We start from the raw sequence: 20,778 nt of genomic DNA on the forward strand, positions 1-20,778 counted from the left end.
CAGTGTGTAGTAAGATTTCAGCCAAGTCAGACCTGGAGAGAGTATTTTCCTTTGACAAAAAGATTAGTCCACAAAGGAAGAAAGATAGTCCTGAGAAGAAGAAAGATAGAATCCACCAAGAAGAGAACAAGGTATTTAGGAAGGACTACTGAAAAAGAAGAAATCAGTTTTGTGTTTTTTGTGTTATAACCAGTAAAGCTTTTGGAAACGTAAGAAATTTGTGGACAAGTCTTTTGTTCTGGCTGTGTTCCCGAGAGCCAGAGGCCTTACTACACCCAAAGTCCATAGCATTGCTCTTGGGACAAAACATAATGCATCTGAAAATATCATATATGCTATTACAATATCCACTGGCCAGTACATAAGATCTGGATTTATCAAGAAACCAGTTAGCCCTTCTAACCATCAGCAGACAAACTGCCAAGCGAAAGCTTTACAGAACAAATGTTTTAATCTGAACAGAACCCAGTATTTTAAAATAAGGTAATATAACTTGAGTTCTGCTAGTGACATAAACAGTTGAAGTTCAACTAACACTTATGTATCAGTTCCTAAAGAGAAAAGTTATACAACAGAGCACTAAAGTTAGAATTGTCCAATCAATTCTAACTTCTCCATCACCATGAACAGATATGAGAGCCTGGATAGTTAAGAAAGCTGGGTAGTTAAGAAAGCAAATAAGAAAAGGATCAACTCATTTGAGATGTGGTACTGGAGAAGGGTAATGAGGATCCTGTGGACAACCAGAAAGACAAATAAATGTGTCGTTGCACAGGTCAAGCCTGAACTCTTCCTAAAAGCCAAGATGATTAAACTGAGGATGTAGTACTTTGGCCACATCATGGGAAGACATGACTCATTAGAAAAGACAAAAAGTATTCTGCAACAACATGGAAGGAAAGGTAGAAGGTAGTAGAAAGAGAGTAAGACCGCACACCAGATGGATAGGCTCAATTAAGGAGCTCATGGGCCTGAATTTAAAGATCACATAGCAGTGGAGGACAAGGGGTCTTGGAGATGTCTCATACACAGAGTCACCATGAATCAGGGTCCATTCGAGGGCAGTTAACAACACATTTTTATGGTCAGTGAATTAAATTCTGCTGTCCATGCTGAACCATGGGGCTCTGACCTTACCTCTACTGGGTCTGGAGTACCCATTTAGTGACAAGAGGAAAATCATTCATTCTTTCCAAGTTTTTACATCCTGCTCTTCTGCCACAACGGCTTACAAATTATTAATTTGATAGTTCCCTGCCCTCAGCGTTACAATCTAGAAAGACATGACACAAAAAGAGTAGGGAATGGCAGTGGGGAAGGGGATCAAGTCCAGCAGTTCTCTCCCTCTCAGGCCTAGGCCATGGAAGATGGACTGGAAGGAGGGCCCTTCTTCTTTCTCTGGGCTAGGTTTAGTGGAGCTGAGCCTGCCATTCTCTCCCTCTGAGGCCAGGATGATAGCAGATGAATTGGAGGGAGGGCAGGCAGATGCTGGCTGATGCTGGCTGTGCTTCAGTGATTTGCTGGACCACAAAAGCATCCTCCTGGATGGCCCAGAAGTCTTCTAGGGGTTTAAAAGCATGACATCATCTTCCTGTGGCTGGCTGCTGAAGTACAATCTGTCCATCTCCTGTCATTCACTTGCCACTGAATGGCTGTGGACCCCAGCCCCAGGAAAGGTAAGGCCATGGCTCAGGAAGGTGGGAGGGCCTGGTAGAGCTTTATGCTCTGCTACTTAAAAACAGGATCCTAACAAAGGTGAATCATTTTCTGAACCCTCTATCACAACATGTCAATAATATTATTTGTGGCTTTTGAGTATAACTAATACTGTGGTAAGAAAAAAGACATATGCCAGATAGTAATATAATTAAACATAATGCTGTCAAGTTAATGCTGAGTAGTTTCTGGAGGAGGTTGGCAAAATACACACCAAAACAGAATCTTCAGCAGCTAGCATCACCAGGAATTGTATGGCTATGCTTGTGGCACAAGAAAGAGAGAGGAAAAATGGAAGACCTTGACCTTGAGCCTGATGATGATGATGATGATAATAATAATAAAATTTATTTATATCCCGCCTCTCTACACAATGCAATCGGGGTGGCTTACAAGATTAAAATATACAGTCCAAGGCCCCAGCCCACCCACCCCCTTAAAATACAATTAAACAATGTGAAATTTAAAACATACTTTAAAAACAATTCAATAAACTGTGGTGAAGTCAGATATCGGCATTTGATTTTCCTTCTGATGGCCAGGGGACTATTCAGGAAAGGCCTGCTGAAAGAGATCTGCCTTTAAAGCTTTTTTAAAGCTGTTTAGAGTGGTAATATGACGGATCTCGTCTGGCAGGCCATTCCACAGTCTGGGAGCAACAGCTGAGAAGGTCCTCTGAGAGGTTGCAGACAGCCTTGTTTTACAACGCACGCTGTAACAGATTTTTCCCTGAGGATCTAAGTGTGCGGGGAGGATTATAAGGAAGGAGGAGGTCCTGAAGATAGGTTGCTTCTCTTGGCTTCTCCTGCTCTCAATGCAAAGATGGAATTGGACAAAAAAATTCTAAGCAGGCTTCTTTCTCACTCATTGTCACATTTTTATGTACCTTCAAGTAATTGTGGTATGCTTTTATTAAAGTTGTGACATTTTTGATAAATCCTGACAAATTGCAGGCCTCAGACATTAAGTACAATGACCTGGCTAATCATTACTTAGAAGCTCTTGAACAGGATTCTCCCTGATACAGATTAAATAACTTGCCAGACCTTTACAGACGACCCAGTAAGAGGCAAATGACAACAGCAATTCCTTGGACTATTTTCAGTGAGGCTAATAAAGACAGTGTGGAAGGCCAGCAAACTATACACAAGGTACAGAAATGTCTTGAAGTAAAAGCTTTAGCACAAGACAGCTTTAGACATATAAAGTTATACTAATGCTTTCTATCTCTGTGTAAATATTTCAACACATAAAAATTATTAAAGGTGGTTAAAATAAAATGGAACAACAATAGCCCTACAAGGTCTTCCCTGCAGTACAGGAACAGGCATTAAAATGTCAAATACAGTTTTGTGTAATTACATGGTGCAAATTAAGCTACAAATCTTAACTCCACATATATGCGGAAGCGATCTGAGATAGCACTGATTGACCATGATGAAGATCTTGTAGCCATGGTTGACAGCCCAATGAAAATGTCAACTGCTATGAAAAAGGCAAATCCCATATTAGGCATCATTAGGAAAAGAATAAAAAAATAAAATAAAACTGTCAAAATCATAATGCCTTCACTCAAGAACAGTGTGTACAGTTCTGCTCAATGCATTTCAGAAAGGATAGTTAAGATGGAAAAGGTACAGAAAGGAGCGAAATGATCTGTGGACTAGAATAGCTCCTCACCAGGAAATAGTGCAAAATAAGCAGAGGTATATAAAATTATGCATACAGTGGGGAAATACATAGTTTTCCTCAGTCTTTCATAATATTCAAACTCGGTGAACCTGAATGGTACAAGACTCATGAGAAAAAAAGAAGGCATTTCTTTACATGCTTTTAAAGTCCGTATGAACTTTATTTGACCATGCTCTCATTCACTCAGTTGGTAGCAACTCCAGAATTATTCTAACTAATGAAAAGAAACGTAGATTATGCACCTTGGCAAACACAGTGGGACCCCATTTTTAACCATGTGGTAGGCTGAAAATTGCCTCAAAATTTGACTTGGAACTCTAATTCCATTTACACTTCCAGGGATGTTTTGGCTGATGATTGGTATTTCAAGTAAGTTTTAGGTGTAGAGACAGCGGTCTTTTGATGCTCCAGGGGCATTTTATGGCCAATTTTCTCTCTAATTTAAAAATAAAATGGGGGTGGGGGTGGGGAAGCAATAGTGGACCTCAACCCCCCCTCCCTTCCCTACCCTAATGTATAAATTGCAGGTAATGTTATGTTCTGTGTATGGAAGTGCTGTGGGTGCACTGGATACGGTCAATATGCAGCACACAGAGGTTGCCTTCCAAACATTTTCTAAGGGGTCAGCTTTCCTTTCTGATATACATGTTCCGCTTAGAAAATCCAGGCCACCACAATGTGAATATTTTAATTAGAAGCAACAGCTAGCTAGCACCCAAGAACATCAAGCACCATCACTATTTTTAGCTTTGCATGATGGCATTTCTTGCCTTAGGTACTGTAGATGCTAAAAGAACAGCACTGTCATTTGAAAGTTGCAGGCAGTTGTGTAATCTATAAAAGATGTACAGTTTACAAACAAACTAGACTAAAAGACCCAGAAATGCCACCGCTTTGTCACTCTCTTATAATGTCTAGCAGACTTGTTGTTAACTGCTGTCAAATCAATTTCAACTTGTGGCAACCCTATGAATGAGAGGCCTCCAAGTCAACCTGTCATCAACAGGCCTGCTCAGGTTCTGCAAACTCAGGGCAATTACTTGAATAACCAGAAGTTATCAATTTCACAATGTGCATACTTATTTATTATTTATTAAAATATTTATATCCCACTCAAACAATAAAAGCAACATGATCAGTTTAAACAATGATAATAAAATTATCTTAAAAGACTAAAAACAGTTTATACAATTTAAGAAAAGAAAGTAAATTAAAACCAGTTAAAATACTTCAAAATAATACCTTCCACTCTTTTGTTAGCACATCAGACTCAGATTGTATGTGTGTGTGTTGGGAGATAGGCAGATTAGGAACTGTGGCACCTAGCACAATTTTATGTTTACTTGGAAAAAAGTTTCACAATGTTCAGTGGGACTTACTCTCAGAAAAGCATACACAGGATTGCAGCCACAGAGTTACAGTGTGCCATATATTATTCCCATTAAGTTCATACAATAGCCGTTTCTTCCCATTAAGTTCATACAATAGCTTCTTCCTATCAGCAGGCAAGCTTTACTAGTTCCAAAGGTAGCACTAGTGGATGATCCTGAAGCAGTCTTAATGAATTGTGAATCTGTTAGTCTTATGATAATAACCTGAGAAGTAAAAACCCTAACAATACAGAAAGTAACTATTAAGTAGTGTTCAAGAAACATCTGCAATTCAAAGGCAACAATTTCCAAAGCCATTAGCTCTAGAATTTATGAACAATAATTTCACTCTGCATTAGGCTTTTGAGCTTTAGAGCAATTTGCAGAATTGCTTGGAGAACTTTGTGTTCCATATTATGTCCTAGATCTTTCAAAAACTATTAATACTGCCCTGCCTTATTGTGTACATAAAATTCAAGTAAAGCCATTAAATCTCTGGTCAGCAACTAATTGTCAACAGAGGCCATATTTCTAACTGGGCAATGGAGGAGGGCCTGCAGCATAGCTATTGCTCATTGATTCACTCCTAAGATAGAGGAAGAGGTCTTTTTCAACTGCCTCTCTTCCAGCACAATTAGAAACAGAAGATTTAGCAAAACCCTTCATCTGGGCAGCCCAGTTGCCCACTACAACTTCCTTGTGTTTTGGCTTGTGAAGCACTTAGGTACACTATCAGCTGAGGACTCTGCCATTGCCTCACTTGCTGCTCATACTGCACTGTAGTAAGTGCCCTTTCCTTCAGCCTTTGGTTGCAAGAAAGAGATTACAACATCATGAATAGGTTGCAAGAGCATGGGAATTTACATGGAAGGTCCTTGTGATTCCAGGCATAGATCAAAATAGGGAAGAAGCCAGATTTGAGCCCTAGGCCTCCATGTGCCTAGCTCTATATCAGATTAACCAAGCAATAATGTACCTATTAATATAACCTACTATTAATGTAGCCATTTGTGTGGTCTCTCCCAACCTCATTTACTGGCCCAGTGATAGAGGTATGTCTTTGTAATTACCATATAAACTCATGTATAAGACTAGAAATTTTAGTCTAATTGACTCCAAAAATCTGAGTTGACTTTTTCACAGGTCAAAGTAAGTATTGTATTTTAACTCTCATTTTAAAAAGGAATCATCCCCTGGTGAAAGGCAACAGCATAATCTTTCCTGGAAGCACTGGCCTGCCCCCTCCTCTACTCTGTCTTCCAGCCAGCCTTTAGAATGAGCACAAAATGTTATGCCTGCTTTTGTAAGTTCTTTGGCATTGTTTTCCTTTGCTTCATCCTTTGTTACAAGCCCCTAGGTTTTAACCTCGACTTATCCATGGGTCATATCAAAATCTGTAATTTTGGCCCCAAACCCTGCCCTTGACTTATAGCTCCTTTCTTCCTTCCCTTCTGTAAGAAAAAAGAGACATGCTGCCCTGTTAGTCCACTGGTGTGGGAGGGTACTCTAGGACTCCCTCTGTCATAGGGGGCCTCCATGGCTGAAGATATTTTTCAGAAGCACCATAACAGAAACATTGGAACTGGTGGATATGGAGTTTAAATGCAGTCCCCCACATCTCAAGATGCCAAGACCTACAAGCTTAATTAAATTTTATTCTAATCAAACCCAACAGAATTTGCTGGATTAACTTTATTGCTATTAGTATACATGCTGTTGTTCTGTGCCTTCAGGTCATTTCTGATTTATGGAGACCCCAAGGCAAACCTATCGTGGGGTTTTCTTGGCAAGATTTGTTCAGAGGTCTGCCATTGCCTTCCCTTGAAGCTGAGAGCATGAGACTTGCCCAAGGTCTCATGCTTTCAGCTCTCAGTGGTTTTCATGGCTGAGCAGAGATTTGAAACCTGATCTCCAAAATCACAGTATAATACTTAAATCACTATGCCATTGTGACAGTCACTGGGCAGACTTGGATTCCTGACAGCCAAACACAGTTCAGGCAGACTGTGAGGGTGGGGCTGCAGGGGAAGGAAAGAATATAAAAGCAGGAGTGAGTGACTTCGAGTTAGGTTCAGGGGAGGTCTGAGTTGAGTGAGAGTCCTTGAGAAAGAGGTCTTGAGAGATGGTCACATACAGAATCTGACTGGGCCTTAGAAGAAGTCAGAGACGTACTCTCACAAGCCAGCAGACAGTGATTTCCAAACTCTTGCCTTCCAGATGTTTTGAATTTCAGCTTCCAGACTCTTAAGACCATTGGCCAAAGCTTCTGGGAGCTGAAGTCTAAAACACCTGGAGGACCAGAGTCTGGGAATTGCTGCAGTAGAGAAACTGGGGAGAGAGAGACAAAGGGTCTCAGTACGGTCAGCTAAGGATTCTGAATAGATGAGGAAGATTACTTGAGTCAGTAAAGAGGAATCTGTGAAAAGCCTCCAACTGTTACCTTAAAGTAACTACACTAAATGGAACAATTTGACCTAAGCTACATTATTCAATAATGTTACTGTTTATTTGTTTTAACAGAAGTCTCTGAGTGAATTTTAGACATTATAAGCAAAGACAAACACTCAGCCTAATATACTGAATTAATAAGAGTAAAATGCTTGGGACCCTAGTCCTTATATATTTAGAGTGTGTATAAAGGGTAGGAACAGGGCAGTGTGAAGGACCAGGGGCCTTCTATAAGCAAGAGGTAAAGGAAACCTCGAGGCATAAAAGGATGGTCCCACCACAGCCATACATATGAACATTAGTACACATACATCGTTGTTATTAATTTCAATCTGACTTTTGTATCTGGAAGAACCAGACATAACAATAAACAAAACCCAAACAGCTTTGCCCGTGTGACTTCCATTCCAAACTAGGAGATGCAACCACCAACTACATTTTTGTGTGCTCCATGGTTTATGCAATATAGTTTCTGATTTCCACAATAAGCTACGCAAAGAGAAATTCAGTCTAGGAAGAATTAGGAAGAAAGCATGGACAAGAGAATATATAATTAAGCAACCTTGAAATATTGCAACAACAACAGATATCATCTTGACAAAACTTTCCAGAAAGGCATGATGGTAAGATATGTAAAACCTTTTACTACTGAGACAAAAAAAATCAATATGAGAGATATGTATGTGTGCAATATTGACTAAAAATATTAATAATAAGGTTACAGTTTTTCGTGTTCTTTGATGGTAATCTGTCAAATTTCACTAACTTAATTAAGGATGTGGATTGTCATCTGTTCCTCACATTTCTTTTCCTCAAAGAACAGGATGATTATTGATTTTTAACCAAGTTTTCCATGCCTATACATTACAATAAAAATACATTTTAGCAACTTATTACTAAACATTTAGTGAATTTGGTAATATTTCCTGTTCCTCCTCCATCCTACTCCACATTCCTAGAATACAAAAAAGCAACCAAGTTGGGCATAACATCATCTGGGAGAGACTGTTGCCCCAACTACCCAGCATCAACTTGTTTCAGGCCTGTACTCTGAGCTACATATAAAAGTCAGAAGCATATTTTGCTACCAATATTTCTAGGAAACCTGGGGGCTCTTTTGCTCTATAGCAGGACTCTGGAATGTGGGGCCCTCCGGATAAAATTCCCGTCTGACTTGGCCAATTCCCTTTATCTAACCAATAGAGAAAGATGAAAGAAATTGCAATCCACAAACATCTGGAGGGCCACACTTTCCCTAACCCTGCTCTATAGTTCTTCCAGCTAACTAGCATACATCAATTTTTCCAACGATAAGGACTTATTCTGTTCTCAGTTCCATATTTTAAGGTTTCACTCAAAAACACAGAACATCCATCTATATACCAAGACTTGTGGCGGAGCAAGATTATTATTATTATTATTAACCTTTATTTATGAAGCGCTGTAAATTTACACAATGCTGTACATGCAATCTTTTTAGCTAGACGGATCCCTGCCCTCGGGCTTACAATCTAAAAAGACATGACACAGAAGGAGAAGGGAGTGGTGGAGGGAAAGGGTAAGAGGTCCAGCAGTTCCTCTCTACCTCCGAGGCCTGGACCAAGGCAGATGGACTGGAGGGAGGGCTTGGTTTCATAATGGATGGTTAATGTTCCAGGGAAAATACAATACTCTCAAGTAGGATAATGCATATACAGTACATAGCAATACAGGAAATGGTTTGATAAACAGGCACCAAAAGAACATCAAATAGTAAGCAACAATTATGCAATGCCTGGGAAGGCTTCTCTGAACAGGATGGTTTTCAACTCCGTTTTGAAGCTGGTTAAAGAAGTGATGGCTCTTGCTTGTGGGGGAAGAAGGTTCCAGGAGTGAGGGGCAGCAAGTGAAAAGGGGCGTCAAAAGCTTACTAAACAGAAGACTGATTAGTGAAGATACATGAACTCGCAAAAATGGATAAACTGACAATATCGATTAAAGACAAATATTTGATAAACCTTAAGGATTGGGATACATTTATTGTTGTTTTGAGAAAAAGATGGAGGAATGTATCTGTTTTAGGCTTCATGAGATAATAAATAATATGCCTATAGTAGCGGTAGGACTATTTTATCATAATCAGGAAATTTGCTGTTGTGTGCTTTCACATTGTTTCTGACACGGTAACCCTAGGGAAAACCTAGCATGGGGTTTTCTTGGCAAGATTTGTCCACAGGAAGTATGTCATTGCCTTTTCCTGGGGCTGAGAGCATGAGACTTGCTTAAAGTCACCCAGTGGGTTTCATGGCTGAGCCGGGGAATCGAACTCTGGTCTACGGTCGCAATCCAACAAACCTCTATGCCACACTATCAGCATTCCATTCAGGGAAGGAGGTCATTATAGTGGGTAGCTGGTTTAGTTTTTGTCTTTTTGTTGTTGTTGTTGTTGTTTGGATGTTATGTGTTGTTTTTATATATCTAAATTTGGTGTTGAATAAAAATATATATATTTTAAGAAATGCTTACCAAACAGAATAGCACCACCTTTCCATGCACTGTTTGCACAATCAACTGCATAACTTCCAGCCAGCCACAGATCATGCTAGGCTTTTTGATGTGCTCACTATCTGTAGAGTTACATTAAATTAAGTCATGATACCACTGTGCTATGTGGGTGGGGCTACAACCAATAAGGCTTTCATGTTGCAAACCACAAACTCAGTGTTTTTTCCAAAGGCAGTTAAAGTTTATAATTATAAAGATACAGCCATCAAACAGAATAATTTGTAAGTTATGTCTGTCTCTTCTGCAACCTGGCAATTGCTACTGTATCTTCTCAAGAGCACTACAATCTGCAATCACTAAATAAGGTCAATTCTTTTAAGCAGAAGAAATGAAACCCCACCTTATGCCAATTCTATTCTGAATTCAAAGCTTTTGGGCAATTCCATTTCAAAACATAGGAATCTATTTCCTTACATTCCAACCTTTTTAAAAGAATACTTTAATCTCCATTTTTATTTTTCTTCTCAAACCTGTGGTTGAAGAATGTTTGCAAGCTCTTTCAAAGAACCAGTTCTTGCAATAAGACATGCCAGTTTACAAGCTGTTTCAAAGAACCAGTTCTTGCAATAAAACATGTTGCTTAACTTGAAATCATTCTGTAAGAAAGATAAAACTACCAGGGCTTTCATCTAATACTGCAATGATAATAACATTTTCCATGTTCTTAAAATCCAATAAAACCTATCCACAAGGTACTGTTGCCAAGTTTTTGCAATTAATATAATTCCACCAGGCTCTTTTTCATTTAAAAAATTCAGTGACAGAAATAAACATTTTGTTTTTCAGTGACTGACAGATCCTAATATGTCCTAGCTTTCTCAGTTTCTGTAGGCAGATGCTCTAATTGGCTAAAATCACTACATAGATTTCTCTTGTACCTGTCAATCCCAGATATACTTTGTCCAGGAACTAAATGTGACAAACACAGACAACCAGCAAGCAGTTGCAGATGGAGTAAGAGAAAGTGAAGCAACAAGTACAACTAATTTAACATCTTTATTTCATAACATGCAATGTTTGAAATTAAGATGTTCAGGAAAATAAGACAGAATTACTATCCACATAAAAACTAAAACAGTACATTTTCTACTGTAAATAACTTAATTGGCAAATATATTCCATCCATTAACTTGCCAAATACAGTTAAGGAAAATAGAACACAGAAACAGATGAACTTTTAAGGACTCTAAAGATAAAGAATTCGAAGATATAGTCATGTTAGTCATGTTAGTCTGTAGAATCAGTATGTAGAGAGATCCTGTAGCATGGTTGAGACTAACTGAAAGAAAAAAGTTGGCAACATGAGCTTTCCTAGACTTAGGTTTACTTCCTCAGATGCATCTAAGGAAGTAGACTGAAGTCTAGGAAAGCTCATGCTGCCAATTTCTTTCTTTCAGTTAGTCTCAGAAGTGCTCTAAACATATAGTTCATCCATCCTTTTTTTGGTTTTCAAAAATCCGATCTCAAACATATTGAATGAAAAAAATTCAGTTTGTTTGATTTTCACATGTACAGGTACAAAAGCCTACAATTGTGTACACACACCCTTAGAATCATATAATTATTTCCTGGTTTCTGACCCAACCTAAGGAAGTAATTAAGAGGATTGCATGGAGAAAAGGCTGTCCTCTAGGCCCAAATGATGGTTTAGCTTTTTGTGTGAAACTCTTCACTATTTCAGTACAATTTATTTCTCAGCAGGGCTATTATTGAAGATGAACAAGATGTAAAAGCAAGTTATCCTGAGTAGACTGGAGTGGACCCATGATGTTCATCTCTATCCACTTCCTGGAGCTGCAGCATAGTTTTTATTCCACTGTCTACGAATGGACTGAAACCACCTGATGCAGGTGAAGCTAAGGAAGTTTGGTCTTATAAATTGCTCAGAAGAGGGACTACCCTGAAACTGTATGCAAATTGCTCTTTGGAATAACAGTTGGATATACATGAAATGGAATAAATTAATTTCTTGGTCATAACACCTTTCTTACAAAACAAATCCTACATATTTTAACTGAGAAGTAGTACAATGCTCCCTGGTACTTTCCTACTTCCAGGAAAATATTATAGGATTTCACCACCACCACCACCAAATTGCTGTTGCAAAAAAAGCTGGCTCAAGCATTATTTATCATTATTACACTATACAATCTAATGAATTATGGACAGCAAAACCACTGAAGCTATTACTTATTTAGGAAATAAAACTTTGCTCCATTCTCTAAGAAAGGAATCAAGCACAGGCCCATGATTTAGTCATGCATTCTTTGAACACTTGTCAAACGGAAAACACAGCCTTCTGCCTCTCTGATCCATGAATGTCCCATTCTGACAATAAATAAATCATGTACATAGATTTAGCAATAGATGAGAAAAACCTACACCATGCATCTCATGGAATACAATGGACAACTAGCTTTTGTTCACACCTTAGTGCAGAAAATGTCCATACAGGACCGTGCTTTTGTTTTACTTCACAGCATAGGCACACATTATAGATAGTAGCATTTGACAGATTCTTCCTTACAGTAAGGAATTACTGTTTCAGAATGAGGAAATTTCAAGCTGAGATTCAGAAATGGCTAACCCTTTTCCCATTTACTATTTTCCTTTCTGAAATTGCCTCCTGGGAGCCTTTCCTTCCAGTTATATGGTGCTAGAGAATTATATGTATGAGAGTCAAGACATCGCTGGAACATTGTAGGAGGCAAATAAACTTGGAAAGGAGAATGTGGAGCAAGGAAAGGGTAAAGCAGAGAAAGGGTTTAAACATTCTTTTGCTTCTCCATTTAAAACTGACTCCTTGTGCAGGTGCATTTCCTTACAAAATACAGTCATCATGGCCTTGGTATGAGCATTTGTGTGTAATGTGTATCTTGTTCTTCAAGTTATAGGTTAGTTACCTACTTAAGTGTTCTTCTTCAGTGTGTTTGACCACACCTTCAGTAGTGCTGTCTACATAAATACTATGACAAAACAGGATTGCCTCTGAAATATGAAAGACCTGCAGCAGAATTGCTGGTGTGAACTTTACAAAATAATTATGTTAGCTACAGTAAAAGTAAGGCTAAATAAACATAAGAGACAACTTTTATACAACCATGGCCTAATGTGGTTAACAGACCATAACCATCACACAGGACCAGGCATAAGGTGCATGCTGATCTTGTAATATCAGTTTTTGCAATCCCCAGGTATTAAAGAATTGAAGGGCTAAGTGCTACGCTCCATTAATTGCTCCCCCTTTACATATACAGACAATGACATTATAGACAACAAAGGAATGGAGGCACTGTCACCTCTGCCAACAGATTTAATTTATCTGATTGAGGACACTGCTGAAATTCAACTTCCCCATAGCTTTGGCAGGGTACTAGCGTAAGAGGAGACTACCTATTATTGTGCCACAGCTTAGCTGCAGAGCTAGCTATTTCTTCCCTGTCAAATACCTTAGTGACATTTGTTTTCTGTTGCCTTTCATTTTTCTTTTCTTGACTCATCGTTTTTTTCCTTCAGTATCTCACTCCATCTTTGAAATACTATTTCCTCCCTCCCCACAGGTGTTTCTTCATCAGTAAAGGGAAACATAAGCAAAAATGTGAAGCAACAAAAAGACGCCAACAGTAGGTCACGTTGCAAGTTCATAAATACAGTAAGATGTTATTTTTTGATGTATACCTCACACACCAGTTCCAGTATAGAAGTATCTACATGACCTCACATGACAGCACTGGGACCTGGGACACTGATATTTAAGCCTGGAAATTCTGGTTCAGCTCTAGCGCTAGATTAAAATACCACCTCATCACCACCACCTTTTTGCTGGGGTAGATACTTATTTGTATTTGTGTTATCTGTACAATACCATGAAGGTTTATCAATTAATGTTATTTCAGGAGTAATATACTTGGTGTTATGTAAGTAGGGTAACACAAGTTATACTGGAAATGTTAGAATCTTAATTAGGATAGTCTTTCTATCTTATGTGTGTATTGTTGTGTGTTTTGTAATGTGTGATGTGCAATGTTACTACGTGTGATTTGTAACTTTTGTTGTTCTTGAATAAAATAATTAAAAAATAAAAATAAAACACCACCTCATCATGTACGTGGGGTTACTGCCATGATACTGTCATGGTTTTTGACCTGTGATTTACACAGAGCACAGTTAACAGGATTTTCTTATCCTTGACACTGGAAATTACTTAAATAAGACAAAGTATGAACTATATCACTGTGCAAAGCTGGCTCTAGGATAGAGAAGAGCACATTATGGGGAGAAGTGTAGCATCCCTGACTGAAAAAAGGACATTGCAATCTGCAGTGAAGCAGCGAAGGAAACAAAATGATATGTATAATGACCTGGAACAATACCAATCAAATTATGTTTCTTCATTATGTGACCTTGACACAGTGGAAATCTGGGAAAGCTTGATGGTGATTGTTGTGTTAAAGGTTTACAAATGCAATGTATGTATTCCATTATGACCTCTTTCTCACATGGCAACCTACACCAATTTTAATGAACTGAAATAAAGGTCACACACTTTGTTTGGCATCAGTCTTTTTTTAACAAAAGGGGACTCCTTAATTAACGTACCCACATACCTATAAGCAAACCTAGCAAGAAATTTTAAAAATGCCCCTAGTTTGTGATTTCAGGATAGTGTACTAGGATCAGATGCAGGTTAAACACCATAAAACTTGGCACAGATTAAACATCATAAAACTCAAATCTCAAGTTCTGAAGGATTTTTTTTATTAAAACAAAACACCTTGTGGAATCATAAATGCTAACTAAAGAATTAAGGCTTAAGCCAGGCTTACACAATCTATCCCTCTATGGTTTGGATGACAGCTCCTATCAGCATCAGCCAAGGTCAGAGATGATGGGATGTGTAGTTCAAACATGGGGGGGGTGGGGGTCACCAGCTTGGGGAAGGCTTGCATCAGCTCTTGTGGACTACAGTTCATTAAATACTAGTCTTTTTGTCTGACAAAATGTGTATTAGGGTTATCATATAAACACGTTACTGTAGACATGTGTAAAGCATCAACCAGTCATCAGCTTGTAGTCTAGTATTCAACAAGCATCTAAAATGGTATTAGTTGTAACATCTGAAAACCACAGTATAATAACATCCAGAATCCACAAAACAGGGATACATTTATCAGACTAACCAAAGTGAGCAACGTCCATGCTGCCAAGCTTTTGAAGCTCCACTGGATTCTTCATCAGGTGAAGGTGTTAAAAGTCATACAGGAAGGAAAAAATGATGATGCTAGTCATAGGTCTGGATTTTGTCTAATTGTGCATTTTGGTTGCCCCAATAAATGTATCCCTGTTTTCTGGATTTTGGGTGTTATTGTACTTTGTTATATGGCCAACACGGCTACCCTTGGATATGTTATCTGAAAAGCATGTTATGAATCAAAACAGGAAAATGTACTTTTACTGTGTACAAAGACATCCTCCCCTATAATGCCTCCCATTCAGAAAAAGCATCTCAATGTAGTGCTTGAAATGAGGAGGGAAAAGCAACCCTAATCTCAGCAGAGATATTTTCGACTGCTGCTGATGACGTGTGTACGTGTGTTCCTTTGTGTTATGCTTCCCCCAGAGCAGCCACCGGTACATCTCTTTCCGCCCGTCCGCAGCAACCTCCCAGACTCATGCGCTTTTCACTGCCGCGTGACAGGCAGGGATTCAACAGGTGGATCCCCCTCCCTTCCCCACCTATACAGAACTCCACCAGCGTAACTCTTCTTCCAGACATACAAACGCATTGCGAGGAACAAGGAGAGACATTGGAAGATGATGAGGCAGAAGAGCAATTGGAGGGTTTATTCTCTGATGCTCCTTAACCTTGAAGAGCGGGATGCTGCCACTGTCTCCTCCTCCCTCAAACACTTTGCAATAAAAGAGAAGAGAAAGAAAGGCTGGAAGATAACGAGGCAGGGGAGCAATTACAGGGTTTACTCTTTGATGCTTCCTAACCTTGGGGGGGGGGGCTGATGGGACTGCTGCCAGGGAGGATGATGGGACTTCCTCCTCCTCCCTCATCTTCTCATACTTTCAGGCATACAAACAAAAGAGAGCCCAGAAGCTTTGAAAGAAAAGAGAAGGAGAGGAGTTGGAAGAGGAGGAGGTAGGGGAGCAATTAGAGGGTTTAATCTCTGATACTTTCTAAACTGGAGGGGATGATGGGACTGCCTCCAACTATTCCTCCTCCATCACCTTCATGTATTTTTAGGCATAAAAGCAGTTAAAAGAAAGCCCAGGAACTTTGCAAGCAAAGAGAAGGAGAGGTTGGAAGATGGTGAGGCAAGGGAAAGCAATTGGAGGAGGGTTCATTCTTTGATGATGCCTATGGGGCTGGGTGGGGAATGATGGGACTGCCACCTCTTCTCTCACCTTCACATATTTTTAGGCATACTGTACCAGTAGTTAAAAGAGAGCCCAGGAACTTTGCAAGAAAAGAGGAGAGGTTGGAAGATAACAAGGCAGAGGAGTAACTGGAGGGTTTAATCTTGGTTGCTTCCTAACCTTGGGGAGTATGATGGGACTGCTGCCAAGGAGACCATGATGGGACTGCCACCTGGTCCTCCTCCCTCACATACTTTCAGGAATGCAAACAGAAACTTTGCAAGAAAAAAAGAGGAGAAGAGGAGGCTGGAAGGTGATCAGGCAGGCCAGCAATTAGAGGATTTGTTCTTTGACGCTTCCCAACCTTAGGGAGGATGATGGGACTGCCTCTTCCTCCTTCCTCAGCCTCACATACTTTCAGGCATACAAACAGAAACTTTGCAGGAAAAAAGACAAGGTTGGCAGATGATGGTGCAGGGGAGCAATTAGAAGGTTCATTCTCTGAGGCTTCCTGACCTGGGGAGGGTGATGGGACTCTCACCTCCTCCCTTACCTTTCAGGCATACAAGGAACTTTGCAAGAAGAGAAGATGAGGTTGGAAGATGATGATGCAGGGAGCAATAGGAGGGTTCATTCTCCCATGCTTTCTAACCTGGGGTGGTTGATGGGACTTCTGCTAGGGGGATAATGGAACTTCCTCTTCCTCCCTCACCTTTGCATACTTTCAGGCATACAAGCAGTTAAAAGAGAGCCCAGGAACATTGCATGAAAAGAGGAGAAGAGGCTGGAAGATGAGGAGGCAAGGGGAGCAACTGGAGGGCCCATTGGGGAGGGGGGATAATGGGACTGACACTTCCTCCCCCCCCCCCCCTCACCTTCACATACTTTCAGACATACAAACAGAAGCTTGGCAAGAAAAAAGGAGAGGTTGAAAGATGACAAGCAGGGGAGCAATTAGAGGGTTTAATCTATGATGCTTCCTAACCTTGGAGGAGGGAGATGATAGGACTTCCTCCTCCCCCTCACCTTCACATAGGCCCAAAACACACTGCAGAAATAATCCAGTTTGAGACTGCTTTAACCTCCTTGTCTTAATGCTAGGGAACCCTGGGATTTGTAGTTTATTGTGGCACCAGATCCCTCTGACAGAGAAGGCTCGAACTCTCACAAGACTACAGTTCCCAGGATTCCCTCGCTTTGAGCCAGGGCCAATAAAGTGGCCTCAAACTGGATTATTTTTGCAGTGTGTTTTGGGCAATACTTTCAGGAATACAAACTGAAGCTTTACAAGAACCAAAAGGAGAGGTTCAAAGATAACGATGCAGGAGAGCAATGGAGAGGGTTTATTCTTTGATGCTTCCTAACCCTGAGGGGCAGGGATGATGGGACTGCCATCTCCTCCTCATCCCTCACCTTCCAGGCATAGAAACAGGGACTTTGCAAGGGCTGGACGATAAGAAAGAAGTGCAATGGGGAGGGCTTATTCTCTAATGCTTTCTGCCAAGGGAGAGGGGATGATGGGACTATATTCCTGCCAAGGGAGAGGGGATGATGGGACTATATTCCTGCCAAGGGAGAGGGGATGATGGGACTATATTCCAGCCAAGGGAGAGGGGATGATGGGACTATATTCCTGCCAAGGGAGAGGGGATGATGGGACTATATTCCTGCCAAGGGAGAGGGGATGATGGGACTGTAGTCCTGCCAAGGGAGAGGGGATGATGGGACTGTAGTCCTGCCAAGGGAGAGGGGATGATGGGACTGTAGTCCTGCCAAGGGAGAGGGGATGATGGAACTGTAGTCCTGCCAAGGGAAAGGGGATGATGGGACTGTAGTCCTGCCAAGGGAGAGGGGATGATGGGACTGTAGTCCTGCCAAGGGAGAGGGGATGATGGGACTGTAGTCCTGCCAAGGGAGAGGGGATGATGGGACTGTAGTCCTGCCAAGGGAGAGGGGATGATGGGACTGTAGTCCTGCCAAGGGAGAGGGGATGATGGGACTGTAGTCCTGCCAAGGGAGAGGGGATGATGGGACTGTAGTCCTGCCAAGGGAGAGGGGATGATGGGACTGTAGTCCTGCCAAGGGAGAGGGGATGATGGGACTGTAGTCCTGCCAAGGGAGAGGGGATGATGGGACTGTAGTCCTGCCAAGGGAGAGGGGATGATGGGACTGTATTCCTGCCAAGGGAGGGGGATGATGGGACTGTATTCCTGCCAAGGGAGAGGGGATGATGGGACTGTGGTCCTGTCAAGGGAGAGGGGATGATGGGACTATATTCCTGCCAAGGGAGAGGGGATGATGGGACTATATTCCTGCCAAGGGAGAGGGGATGATGGGACTATATTCCAGCCAAGGGAGAGGGGATGATGGGACTATATTCCTGCCAAGGGAGAGGGGATGATGGGACTATATTCCTGCCAAGGGAGAGGGGATGATGGGACTGTAGTCCTGCGAAGGGAGAGGGGATGATGGGACTGTAGTCCTGCCAAGGGAGAGGGGATGATGGGACTGTAGTCCTGCCAAGGGAGAGGGGATGATGGAACTGTAGTCCTGCCAAGGGAAAGGGGATGATGGGACTGTAGTCCTGCCAAGGGAGAGGGGATGATGGGACTGTATTCCTGCCAAGGGAGAGGGCATGATGGGACTGTAGTCCTGCCAAGGGAGAGGGGATGATGGGACTGTATTCCTGCCAAGGGAGAGGGGATGATGAGACTGTGGTCCTGCCAAGGGAGAGGGGATGATGGGACTGTGGTCCTGCCAAGGGAGAGGGGATGATGGGACTGTATTCCTGCCAAGGGAGAGGGGATGATGGGACTGTGGTCCTGCCAAGGGAGAGGGGATGATGGGACTGTATTCCTGCCAAGGGAGAGGGGATGATGGGACTGTAGTCCTGCCAAGGGAGAGGGGATGATGGGACTGTGGTCCTGCCAAGGGAGAGGGGATGATGGGACTGTATTCCTGCCAAGGGAGAGGGGATGATGGGACTGTGGTCCTGCCAAGGGAGAGGGGATGATGGGACTGTAGTCCTGCCAAGGGAGAGGGGATGATGGGACTGTATTCCTGCCAAGGGAGAGGGCATGATGGGACTGTTGTCCTGCCAAGGGAGAGGGGATGATGGGACTGTATTCCTGCCAAGGGAGAGGGGATGATGGGACTGTAGTCCTGCCAAGGGAGAGGGGATGATGGGACTGTATTCCTGCCAAGGGAGAGGGGATGATGGGACTGTATTCCTGCCAAGGGAGAGGGGATGATGGGACTGTGGTCCTGTCAAGGGAGAGGGGATGATGGGACTGTAGTCCTGCCAAGGGAGAGGGGATGATGGGACTGTATTCCTGCCAAGGGAGAGGGGATGATGGGACTGTGGTCCTGTCAAGGGAGAGGGGATGATGGGACTGTAGTCCTGCCAAGGGAGAGGGGATGATGGGACTGTAGTCCTGCCAAGGGAGAGGGGATGATGGGACTGTGGTCCTGCCAAGGGAGAGGGGATGATGGGACTGTAGTCCTGCCAAGGGAGAGGGCATGATGGGACTGTGGTCCTACCAAGGGAGAGGGGATGATGGGACTGTAGTCCTGCCAAGGGAGAGGGGATGATGGGGCTCCTTACTCCTTCCCACCTGTTGTTCCTGACGCTGCTCAACACGCAGAGCACCAGCTCCAGGTAGGTCCTCAGCAGCTCCAGCCATCGAGGGCAAAGGGGGGCCTCTCCTTCCGGGGAGGGCACTACCAAGGCGGGGGTGGCGGGGGTCGTCGTGGTCGTGGTCCCTTCCTCGCTGCAGGCCCCGCCGGGCGTCGGGTAGTTGTCTGCGGCGAACTGCACCCGGAGCTCCCTGACGAACCAGCCGCATTTCCTCATCAGGAACTCCAGCCGGGGCCTCTCGGCCGGAGACACGCGGAGGCTGAGCCGCAGACGGGGCCACAGCGCCGGGTAGAAGAGGCACTCGCGCCAGTGGGAGCAGGCCGAGGAGGCGCGCAGGCGGTCCTGGGCGGCCAGGAAGGAGAAGATGTGCACCACCAGCTCGCTCGGCAGGGACCCCGCGCCCACGGGAGCCCCGCCGCACACCGACGACGACGACGGCGAGGAGGAGGACATGGCCGCCTCTGGAGCCGCGGGCGGGCGCCGCCGCCGCAGCAGCAGCAGCAGCAGCAGCAGGAGCAGCAGCCCCGAGCCCGGCCTCCCCTCAGGCGCCTGCGACAGAAACAACAACATCAATGACTGGGACTCAGGAGGCGGGACCGGACGGGACGACAAGGCCTCGCGGAACCAACCACTGCTCGCCGACGCCGGGGGGGGGGAGACACAGGGACGTACCATTGGGGCGAGGGGTGGGGGGAGCAGCAGCGGAACGCGGTACCTCCCCCCCGTCCCTCGCCCCAATGGTACGTCCCTTTGGCTCCCGCGCTGTGCGGCGGACCGTACCAAACAGCGCAGGGGGGATGTACTCCTTTTATGACTCAGCACCGCGCTGCCTGCTGGCTGAGGAGATTAGACGACGCCACCACGCGCTGCTCCTGCTGCTGCCTCCGTCCTGTTGCATCTTGGGATTGGTAGTTTTAAGGCGGAAGGAAAGGAGGCGTTTAGGATTCTCTGAGGCCTCCTCCTCGTTGAACTCCAAAGCCCAGAATGTCACAAGAGGCAGCCTCA

The 20,778-nt window shown here is 43.1% G+C and overlaps 2 protein-coding genes across 6 annotated transcripts in view; one reads left to right on the forward strand and one right to left on the reverse strand.

Moving 5' to 3' along the window:
• MIA2 (MIA SH3 domain ER export factor 2) overlaps positions 1-14,272 on the forward strand; it is a 102,525-nt gene extending 88,253 nt beyond the window's left edge. Inside the window, exons 31-32 of one of the 2 annotated variants that reach the window (XR_016280994.1) lie at positions 11,469-11,620; positions 13,331-14,272. The gene's annotated coding sequence lies outside the window, so the exon portion shown is untranslated. The remainder of the gene's footprint in view (positions 1-11,468; positions 11,621-13,330) is intronic. The other variant, XR_016280995.1, reaches the window with a different exon arrangement.
• FBXO33 (F-box protein 33) overlaps positions 1-20,357 on the reverse strand; it is a 33,924-nt gene extending 13,567 nt beyond the window's left edge. For all 4 annotated transcript variants that reach the window (XR_016280996.1, XR_016280997.1, XM_089522165.1 and 1 more), the window contains exon 1: positions 19,751-20,357. Coding sequence is in view for 2 of the 4 variants with exons in the window: in XM_089522165.1 (XP_089378291.1) it covers positions 19,751-20,343 (593 nt within the window). In the remaining 2 variants the exon portion in view is untranslated. The remainder of the gene's footprint in view (positions 1-19,750) is intronic.
• Positions 20,358-20,778: the final 421 nt, after the last annotated feature.

The sequence above is a fragment of the Sceloporus occidentalis genome, unplaced genomic scaffold, assembly GCF_023333645.1.
Source record: "Sceloporus occidentalis isolate IW3139 unplaced genomic scaffold, rSceOcc1.0.p SCAF_4, whole genome shotgun sequence".
In the NCBI taxonomy this organism is placed as follows: Eukaryota; Metazoa; Chordata; class Lepidosauria; order Squamata; family Phrynosomatidae; genus Sceloporus; species Sceloporus occidentalis.